Below are 11,756 nucleotides of genomic sequence, written 5' to 3'. Positions count from 1 at the left end.
TCAAATTCAGTCAAAAAATTTCTGCCAGTGGAGTAAGAACATTTTACTTGGTAAGATTCTTGAAATACTTGATTTGACTCAATTTTTTCTTACTCCACTGGCAGAAATTTTTTGACTGAATTTGAGTCAAATTTTCAAACTAACATTCTGAAAACAAGATGATTATTCTTGCACAATCAGTTCTTGTTTAGTAAATCAGTCTCAAAACAAGATCAAAAAGACTTTTTGGCTGATATAAGATTTTAAAACTTGGTTAGATTGACAGTTTTTGCAGTGCAGGCGTCTTAATTCAGTTTTTTTACTTAACCAGAGAATGGTGACGCGTATGATGAAGTCACATTTGATTTCCACCCCTTTAGGAAAGCTAGAACTAATAAAATGTGTACATGATGGCCAGCAGGAGCAGGTAAACATACAGCAGGAGGTGAAAGCAGACCTACATGTGATGGGAGCATCTGTGACAGACGAGCAGAGGAGATGATAAAGAAAATAAGAGCACATCTATTTTCTTTTTGATTACTGCTCTTCTCTGAGATAATAAAGTCTGTCTGCTTCCACCTGAGCCCTTTTTATTCCCACCATCTCTTGGCATTGTGTCTGCGATGAGTAAAATATTTCAGAGTTAGGTCAGTGAGTTACAGCAGGAATCAAAGGCCTGGTGTTTATGGAGGTAATACGGATCGCCTGAGCTTCAAACTAAGACTTTTTTATTAACACTACTGTTCATGCACACAAGCTAAACTCTCAGAAATAAATTAAATAACAAAGAGTTGTTTGAAATGTGAGTTTGAGACCATCGTTTCCTTTTCACTCCAACTTGAATCACTTTGACTCTGGTTTGGTGTCACCACTCATCTGGATTACTAAACTGGACATCTCCCATTAGCCGCTACAGAAACCATTACTATTATCTGCATATACTGTATGTTATATACATGCACTGAGTCATGTCAACAAAACCATACAGTTCTAATGCAAGATGTGCATCAATCTGTCACAAAAACATTCATAACTCTATTTCTAATCAGATTTCTATAAAATAAGGCTTAAATTAAAGCTGGGTAAAATTGCCGATGTTGTAATCGGTAAAATAAGTATTCTCCCAAGAGATAAATCTGTAATCAGTCGGGGAACTTTTCATTATAGGTTATAGGTAATACAGTTACTGTAGAAGCTCCTTTCCACCACCTAAAACTAAATGATGTCATAATATTGAATCTGACATGACTGCACTTAAATTAGGAAACTGAAGAGTGGAATTAGAAGCTCCACTTCAACATATATTTAAAAATAAAATAAAAATTATATATCTATATCAATTTAGGACAAATAACAGTCTGTATTTTCTCCAGCTCCGGTTTTATTCTTTGCATTTAACATTCATTCAACTCTAATGTTGTTTCCTGGTTCTTGATTCTCACCGTAGTGACCGAACACAAATTCTTACAGATGGTTGTAAAATAAATGCACTCGGTCCCTCCGCTACGTCTATATGTCTACGTCTTACCTGACATAAACCTGCCAAAAACAACTGACCCACTTCCTGCATCTCCATTTATTTAATAAAAATGATTTTAATGACCTGTGAAACATGATCGCCTTTGATTTTATGATCTTGTTGTTCTTGTGTTGACTATTTACGGCAAAACACTGTTTGTTTTTAATATTCCTTTGTGTGACTGTCTGCTGACGTTCCTGAGTCCTGACTCGGTGCAGAGCGATGACACCTGTTCGATCAGTCCCACGATGTCCAATCCAGTAATACAGATTAATGGTGTCAACAGTTGGTTAGATTAATAAAAACATCTGGTTTATCAGACGTTATGTATCTAAACCAGTTAATCACAGCATCAACAACACAAAACCCAAACTGACATCAGGTTCTTTAAACTTTAGAAACAGCAACTTTAGCAGGAATAAAAGGATCAGACGGTCTGAAACAAGACAAAAACATCTGAATAAAAAATAAGTCACGCTGCTCCCGCCTGTCGGACTCTTAGGTCCTGCTTCTCCAGCCGTTCACACACTTCATTGTTTTGCATCACTGTTTGCCATCTCGGAGCACTTACAGACACCGTGAATCAATAATAAACGAAAGCCGTGTCCTCTGTGGGTTCCTTTCAGTTTGTCTGCCCGCCTGCGACGGGTAAAAATATCACGTAATTGAGCGATACGAGATATTGATCCCAGAAAAACACTGCATGAAACATTGAAAAGCACTTTTAACACTGAATCCTCTCAGCTGTCTGTCCTTGAAACTGTCTTTTCAAACAGACTAAGACTGGGAGTCGTCGAAGGAAAACTCCCGTCTTTGTGTCACTTTGTCTCCTGCATGTTTTTTTTTTTTTGCAAATATACCTCTGTCTGCCCTTGTCACTCTTTTTTTATTTTCTTTATTTATTTTTTGTTGCTTTGAAAACAACCTTGTTTTTTGCCGATGGTGGAGATTCTCTGGTTCTCTACAGTCACTCATTTTACTTCTTGTTATGTTTGTTTACCTTCTTTAAACGTTGTTTCTTTCTTCATATTTCTTTACTCTTCATTCTCTACTTATGAAATAAATATGTTTTTTTTTTTTGTTTGTTTTTGTGAGTTACTGGAACTTGCACATTTCCATCAAACATACCCCCACCCCAGTGGTGGGCACAGCTAGCCAAACAGTTAGCTTCACTAACTATTAATCTGCTATTTCTAAACTGCTAAACAGGTAGGGGAAGCTAACGCTAACGGCTAATGGGTAACGGCTAAGTCGACTGTCACACAGCTCATGTAGCACGTCTTCATCTAATTCCAAATGAGTTTTTTATTTGGTTAATTTGAAAGTGGGCGGGATCATTTGTAGCAAAATGGCCAATCCAACCAGAGTTATAGCTCTGTCAAGTTGTGTTACTTCCAGTTTATCTCTTTCAAAATAAAAGCATTTCTTTGATAAAGTCTGTGTTTTTTTAAAATACTATTTAAAGTTACCTAAAGTTATCTAAAATTCTTGGACTCTGGACTTTATTAGCTGACTTGATTTTAGTTTCTAAAGCTTTGGTTTCAACTCGATCTTGGGCTTTCACCATTTCAAACTTGATCTTTGTGGTCTTCATTAAGTTTCTTACCTAAAGTGATGGTTTTGGTCCCAACACACACTAGAGTAGACCTCAACCCCTAAGGCCTTGAGTTCATTGTTTAAACCAAGATTCTGGCCCACAAAATTACAGTTACAGAAACTCTTGACCCCAGATATTACTGGTTTACTTATGCAAACCTTGCTAATATGGGCATAATAACAATAAATATACAACCCTAATAAGTACAATGCTACTGTTATTCATTTAGAATTATTGTAAATAAAGTTAGTTGCAATAATTAGCAATTTATTTGCATTTAAAATGATGTCTAGAAAACATTTGCGGATCCTCACTTGATATTTTGTGACCCACAAAGGGGTCCCGACACCAACTTTGGGAACCACTGGTTTAAACTACCTCCAGGTCTTGATTTCGTTTCAACACCTACAGTTCTGTTTTTAATGTGAGCTGGTCCTGGACTTGTCCTAATCCAAATCGTTCAAATCTTACTCTCCGTCTGTCTTGGTCTTGATTTCGTCTGAGCTCCTATGATCCGTCTTCACCTGGTCTTGGTCACAGTAATCGAGTTTCCATCCAGTTGTAGAGTGAATTTTTATCGAACTTTTCAAAATTCGCAAAACATTAAATAAATAAAAATTTGAATCTAGACTGTTTCCATCTAGTTTCCCTCTCGACTGTTTGATGTGAATAAACGAGGCTACACAACGCGTGATTACGTCAGACGAGGCTATGCAACGCGTGATTACGTCAGACGTCGGCGACAAACTTTGCTGTAGTAAACAGGAAGTGAAACTTGCTAGCAGTAGCTAATCATCTACGGATAATGGAGCGATTTTTTCGTGAATGCCTTCCTACTGGGCTATCTTTCGCGAATTAAAGAGAGAAATGTTCTCGTCTCTTCGTCAGTCCACACGTACCTGTTGTTGTTGTTTGCAGCCATGTTTTTGTGCGTTTATGATAACATACGGGACGAGGCAGGAAAGCGGAAACAGCTGAACGTCACGTGAGGTAAATATGCGCTACGTCAGAATTTATTCGGCAAACGTGTTTCTCTTTCACGTTTTGCGCATTAACTACTTTGTGAATCAACCAAAAACCACCTCAAGCGAGCGTAAAACCTTTTAGCGAACTGAGGAATTTTTTTTTCAAATTTTGCTGTTTCCATTTGACTTTTTTTTCACATTTTTAATGCGACACTTCTAAATGCGCATCAAAAAGCCTTCATGGAAACACGGTTTGTGTAGTCTGGTCCTGGTATCGGTCATGGCGTGGTTTCAACCCCTTAAAATCTTGGGTTATAGACATAGCCATTAAGTCTTGGAGCAGCAACCAAGGACTGAGTCTGTCTTACGGCATAAATGAAGTGCCTCTAAATGTTTAGGTAAGGTACTGACCTAAAACATTTCCACTGGATCCCTCTGATGGAAAGCATCAGATCATATAAGCTCCAGCTGTCTGAACTTTACATCGTTTCTACTCTAAATGTTGGAGCTAATAGTTGCAAACCTCAGTTCATCATTTTTTTCTTTTTGCTCCGTCACTCTGTGTCGCTTTGTGTTTTTATTTTCACTTCTTGCTTCATCTGCAGCTTCGCTTTGTGTCTGAGCATTCTTCACCTTGCAGACTGCCGCTGCTGAAAAACACCAGCCGGGTTTAATCGTTAACGCTTGCTGATTGGGAGAGTTTGTTCTGCTGAGTCCAGGGCTTTAGATGTAATAGCATGACAATGCTCTGATTACTGCAACAGCCAAAAGGACTGTTCACTGTGGAGTTTTACTCAAACAATAATAATTAAAAAAATTGCTGCACCGTCCTTGGATTTGTCCTTATTTTTGAAGTGTGCACACCAGAGCTGGAGGTAAAATATCTAAATCGGGCATTTTTGTTTTCTATTCAAGCAGCTAAAATCAATAAAGACCAAGAATGTTGTCTTGTAGGTGATATGCAAAACTATATTTTTATGCTTCTTTGTTAGTTTTGAGGGTTAAAGTCAACTTTAACAGCATGAAATCATTTTTTGTGGTTGTTGTTAGACATGTATTGTTTTTCTTTGCAATGTCTCATTTAATTTACGAGCTCCCAGAGATGCAAGATTATTAAATCTATATGCAGGTGATCGTAGACAGATTAACACTCATCCCCGTCCAATCTCGTCTCATCTATAAATCATCAGGGGTGTGGATTATAACGTTACCTTGTCAATACAGAGATGATGAAAGAAGAAGCAGCGACTCCAATCCAATCATGGTTCACCCTGAGATCTATGAGCTGTCAGGACTATGGACTATATGACAACTACGTCTAAATGGAGGTGGAGAGGGTGAGGGCCAAGGATGGGGAGAGATGTGCTGCCAATCCAATCTCGTCAGAGCAACAAGCTGTCAAATGTGGGTTACGCTCCGTGACAATCTTATCAACCACATCGATATTAAGGAGGCAGAAAACCAGATTATATGATGACTGTATCTGTGAGGATTATTTCCCTCTGCAGGCATGTAAATCTGTTTTTACACAGGAAGATAAGACCCCAAACACAAGAGCTGTTAGACAACAGAGCAAAAATCAAAAGGCGTTTTATAAAAACATGTTTTTATCAGCTACTTTTCTTATATTCGATCAGTGAAGTCATAAAACTTTATGTTTTATTGATTCAGTAAAGAGTAACAGCTCCCAGTTTATTTCTGACAAGCTGAGTCATTTACTGTTGCTGCTGAGTCATAGTGAGGAACCAACAGTGAGCCAACTCAGCCTCTCCACTTTTTATACCTAACGTTCTGTCATTTGCTCCTCATGCTCATTTTATGGTTGTTTTTTATTATTACTCACCTTTCACATGAAATAATGTTTAATAGACTTTCTAAAACATCTCATTCAGGACAAGCAGCACAACGCTGTCAGGATCTGTGTGCTTTACTCCTTAGTCTTTATTTACTGGGTTTATTCTAGGTTTTTCTGCCAAATAAAGTTTATTTCCTGACTTTAGCCAACACAAAACAACTCTTAGTTAAAGTAATTGTTGTGTTCTGTAAAGTCAGTTAGCTGGGCTGGTTGTTCTGAATCAAGTCATCTACAAAATGTAATCAGCTGCAGATTTAATCCCATGGTTAATCTGTCCGGTGAGTCATTAGGTATTTTGCTAATAGACAGCAATGGTTGATTCCAACAGCTAATGCCAAACAGATACTGATGTAAAGCTCAACAATTAAAGTATGGAACCAGAAACAACAATTATGTTGTTTTCCTCCTGAAGAAGTAAACAACATATAAAGCATACGTTAGAAGTAAATGTTTATCAAATACTGTCTGGTGTTACTAGGTTCCTTTTAAATGTTTCTCTAATTCTAATGCCACATACATATATATATATATATATATATATATATACACATACACACACAACCTTATGTGCCCTTCATTCATATACAGTATAGCTAATGTTAAATCACCACATATATGCATTAGCTCAGGCACTAGAGCTATTTCACCATATATACATATGTATTAACTTAAAAGCTAATGTTATATTGCCACATGCATGTATTAGCTTGAGCATTAATGCTATATCGCCATATATACGTACGTATTAGCTTGGGTGCTAATGCTATGTTGTCAAATATGCAAATAAATTAGCTCAAGCACTAATGTTATTTTGCCAGATACAAATATGTATTAGCTTGGGCTTTAAATCACACAGATTTTTATCTATTAGCTATTAACTCGGTGCTAAAGCAAAAACTAAAGGCTACGACTGAGGTGCTCCTTCCATGAAGCAACTCTCAACTCATATTTTCTGTTTCAATGAATAATGTTTACATTCTCGTCTCTGTCAGCGCACTCTTGTTTTATTTAAAACAGTATTTTAACAGACTGTTTTATGGAAGTAATTATTCATCAAAATAATATTACAACTAGTCGGGGTTCCCTTTAAAGTAACTTCCATTCATGTAAACAGTGAACTAAGATGTTTCTTAGTCTTTTAACACTTAAGTTCTTTATATCTGCCTCTGCAGCCAAATATAGACTGATTAGAGGATCCAACTAAATTAAAACAAAAACTTTTAGAGACAAAGAAGCAGATAATTTGTTCCCGTCTGCAGCTGTCAGAGCAGAGAGCACTTCATCACTCGTCTGCCATCAGGACGGCTCCCAGGCTGTGACGGCTATCACGTTTGACAACCGCCACCCACCACCGACGGTGGAGACAGATAAGTGACACGAGGCGTGCATCCTGAGAGCGAGACGGAGCGGAGCTGAAGCTCGTTTGATCGGATGAGATCTTCAGCGCAAGATCTGTGTGTCGGGAAGCTGAGGAGTGACGAGACTGACAAACTGCAGCACCGAGAGCAGAGAAATTAGACTCAGATGATGATGATGTGTGAGAGCTTTAATTAATGTGACTGATATAATACGATGGAAACAAGAGGATTATAAGACACATAATAATAACAGAAATCTGTATCTCATGTTTACTGGTTGAATATGTTGGCAAAAACTCAAAATAAAAAGGAAAAAGAAGAGAAAATGTCCCCTTTGGCCTCCTAAATAATTTGCCTAGCACTGAATTTTTAATGCTTCTTTGGTCAAACTCAATCCAATAAACAGTCATGTCAGTCAAAGTAAAAAAAATAGTGATGAAGACGTAAAGTAAGGAGAAAATTAGAGGAAGAGTGTGAAAAACATTGTGAGGGACAGCATGAGTGTTAGAAAGTGAGACTGTGGGCGAGATATAGAGGGCAAAGAGGGCAGATCTGTGAGAGAAAGTGAGATGGATAGACGAGCTGTCTGATTGCCATTTGGCGTTTGACAATCGGAGAGGAACCAGCTGGGGTCACGTCGACTTACCGAGTCCGCCAACTCAGATGGGTTTAAAGAGAGAGATCAGTAATCAGCGCTCTCCTCTAACACACAAAATGTCCAATTCTGATCAGATTTAAGATGTATTTTCATACAACGTAGGTGTTTCTGACACATGGCCAAATAATGCCTTCAGTCTTTTTATAATTTCTGGCTGTAAACAAAATTAAAACCAACACCTTTATTATTATGAACCGATGAGCCAAAACTTGGTAAAAAGCCCACATAAAAAGTAGCATTCCTGAAAAAGGATGACTAATAACTTTCATTTAAATATTAAAGTTTCAAACAAAGGTGATGCTTGATTCAAGAATTCAACTAAATTCAGCTTGTTTTCAGTGAATTAAAGGTTTCTTTTTTTTGTTTACTTTCATATAAACATAAAAATGTTCCACTTTTTAAATAATAGTGTTCACTTTTTTCTTTTTTTCTAGTGGTTGGCACAGTTCTGCTAAACCGCCAATCTGCTAATAGCGGAACAAGATTATTATTTAGCGGATTAGCTTTATGCTAACTTTGTGAACTGTTACTGATTGGCTTCTGTTAAATTAGGTTCTGCTAATTTTAAGTCCGCTAAAAGTTTCCAAGTGTAAAGCTTCTATTTTTATGCCGTTCATCCCAAATTAAATGAAACATATCCCCTCTTTCAGGCATCGTGTGTTAGCATGTAGCATCTTTAGCAGCTAATCGTCAAACTAAGAGCGTCAAAAAGAACAGAATAACAGTTGATATTTAAATGAATATAAAAATTGACTATATATAAAATATGGCAGAGGACGTATTTGCTACTAGTTTAATTTATTAATTTAAATTACACCAACAGAAAAATTAAACTGGAAGGAGATGAAGACATATAGCCATAGAAGTTAGCATTAGCTTCCCCTAACATTTTATCAGTTTAGTGGTTAAGTGTTAGCAGAACTACCATGTTCAGCAGATTAGAGGTTACTAGCTGTGTTTCCATTGACCATGAAAATGCGCAAATTAGAATTTCAAAAATGAATTTGCTCAATGGAAACACGTCAATTTCGGGGAAAAAAATGTTTTTCAACAAAATGTTTTTGCACTAGGATGAGGTGGTTTTTCAGTCGTATCGAAATTGGTGTTTTTCGCAAAACTGCAATGGAAACAGTTTTTTTCACATCACAGGAGTCACGTGATCAACAACCGGCTGTTTCTACTGGTGAAAAAGACGATGATGAAGAAGATAACAGGAAGTAGAAGTAGCAGTAATATCACAGAAGTAGTATAAAATAGTAAACTCACCGACTACAATTTCCCAAAAACACAGCAAACGTAGCCGCTCCCAAGTAGGGACTTGTCTCTGGAAAGCCTCGATAAATGACGCCGACGTCTCCTCTGATGATGAGCGCTAGTGTCGTGGTAGCAACATGCTATGTGTTTACATCCATCGCTGCCATGTTTGTAATGACTTATCGCGAGAACAAACGTATTCACGTGACTTTAATAACATTTCTTACTTAATGGAAACACTGCAGTTGTGAAACTGAGTTTTTTCAACATTAACAGAATATTGACAAAGTTTTGCGCACATTTGCAATGGAAACGCAGCTATAGAAGCTAACTTTTTAGTTAGCTGTGCCCACCACTGCTTAATTCCATCCATCTCAACATTATGTTCAGAAAACATAGTCCCCCATCATCACACTCCCTCCTCTGTGCTTCAACACCACGACTATCAGCTCCCTGACTCCTAGCATTCATTGTGTTTCTTTATGCTTACTTCACCAAGGTTAAACAATGAAGTTTGGAGCCAAAGAGCAGAGATATTTTTCTCCTCAGCTACCATCAGACTGACTCTATGAGAATCTTACAGCTGCTCATTCTGCAGGTATTGATTTCAGAGTCGTGTAAGAAGTCAGACGGTGGTTCTGATTAACGACAGCACTGCTTTTTCTCCCTCTGATTGCAGCTGCCATTGTGTTTTATATTTCTACTTTATTCTTCCTGTTTCTACCCATTGAATGACTCAAAGTTGTTTTAGCTCCTGTTTAAAGTGAAACACTTTCTACTAAAAGCCACAATACTAATATGCAGGTAAAGAAGTGACCGGGATTGGATCCATTTAAGATATTTTGATGAGAAAACTTCCAAAAACTCAAAAAAGAAAGTAACAATGTGGAAACCTACCAGTTGGTAGGGCAGGGTCCATGGTGGGTTTCTCCCAGGAGTTGACTTGTTCCCAGGTGAATCCATTGGTTCCCAGAGACACGCTGTATCCACAGCTGCTGTACGACTCCTCGAATGTACAGCCGCCTAAACACACAGAGAAGACTTGTGAGTTTACAAGTTACCCAAGAGTCCAATCATAACATTATACCAAGTGTTAAAGTGTCTTTAAGGTTTGAGTTAACAGCACAGTCACTAGCAGCTCATTCAGTAATATTAATAATATATTACTAATTAAGACCTCTGCCGTGTTTGACAGAACCAACAGAAGACGTCGGCTGTTGTTTTTCTAGAAAAGGCTGACGGGGAGACAGAGAGGAGAGAAAAAAGAAACAGACCGATGAAGAGAAAGCCTCACGTGTCAGCATGATTAAGTCATAGTTTCTCATCATTTCATGGCCCAGCTAAGACACATTTTCCGCTACATTAGCTTGCTCCGTTAGCCCCGAGCGGTCCACACACATCCTAATTAGACATATGCTTTGACACACAACCATTTTAATTTGTTTGGAAGTATTTGAAATGGGAGAACGTGCTTGTTTCGTTCAATTAAATCAAATAAAGCTCAATTTCGCCTTTTTGTTCTGGTCTCATCTTCGGGACTAAGCATGAGCTCATCCTCTCTGCTGCACCTAAACACCTGCTAACGTGAATTCAGATCTACTGACCAAACCAGAATCTGTTCTGCTGAGGTTCGAAGGGCAAACTGGACGTTTATTTCTCTGGAGTAATAAAAACTATAACTCCTTAGCAGCAGTAAGCACAATTTTCTTACATTAGCAAACACAACACTTCCCACTACTCTGACCTTGATGCTTGTAGTTGTCAGCACAAGTACAGATTTATATTTACAGCATTTAAATATACACTGAGATTATAGCCTATAGATGTACGTTTGTTAACCATATGTAATAAGACTTTATGCTAATTAGTACCATGTCTTAACCTACGGCTGAAGCAATAAAATGATCAAAGAGTTGTTTTTGCCAAAGGATGATGTTAGTAGGGATTTTTTTTTAGCTGGCAGAAAAGACCATATTTATAAAATTATAATAAGAAATCAATGTTATAATCCCTTAAGGTCCACCTCTTCCAGGCATGAACTAGTTTTTGGGTTCAATTTTAATAAGTTTCAAAACCAATGAAATTTACTCTGAAATTGTTCTGAAAGTTTAAACTTCATGACATGCAGCGAGCTCCAGGTCAGTTCATACCACCTTTGGTCATTACGTACCCAGGTGTTTTGGGTACATAAAGAAGCTGCCTGCAACATGTTTCTTCATACCTGCCTTTTGTACCCAGCTGATAAAAACATAAACTGTTGTGGCTAAAATGAAAGGCTGAATACGAAACAACTACTGAGAACGAGATGGAGGTACGATTTAGAGGAGGTACGATTTGACCAGCATCCTTTCCATTATTAGGCAGCGTAAAGGAGAACTCTTCCTCCCAATTCAACTGTCGGTCAGCTGTGTGAGATGGCTAAAGGACGAAAAAACACACTAAACTTCAGAAGGTGGTCTCTGAAGTACATGTTGTCTTTTGGGGGCAGAGACAGCCCTACTCGTGATTGGCAGAGGTCTTGATATGGGCGGAGACAGCCCTACTCGTGATTGGCGGAGGTCTTGATGTGGG

General features: G+C 37.9%; 1 protein-coding gene across 1 annotated transcript in view; it reads right to left on the bottom strand.

Moving 5' to 3' along the window:
* The window catches only part of ptprt (protein tyrosine phosphatase receptor type T), a gene marked incomplete in the record, with an annotated part of 388,491 nt that overhangs the window by 319,835 nt on the left and 56,900 nt on the right, over window positions 1-11,756 (bottom strand). Inside the window, 1 exon segment of the mRNA XM_014015350.1 lies at window positions 10,083-10,208. Coding sequence (XP_013870804.1) covers window positions 10,083-10,208 — 126 coding nt within the window.

Source organism: Austrofundulus limnaeus, unplaced genomic scaffold, assembly GCF_001266775.1.
Source record: "Austrofundulus limnaeus strain Quisiro unplaced genomic scaffold, Austrofundulus_limnaeus-1.0 Scaffold127, whole genome shotgun sequence".
Taxonomy (NCBI): domain Eukaryota; kingdom Metazoa; phylum Chordata; class Actinopteri; order Cyprinodontiformes; family Rivulidae; genus Austrofundulus; species Austrofundulus limnaeus.
This window is presented reverse-complemented; position numbering and strand designations above follow the sequence as displayed.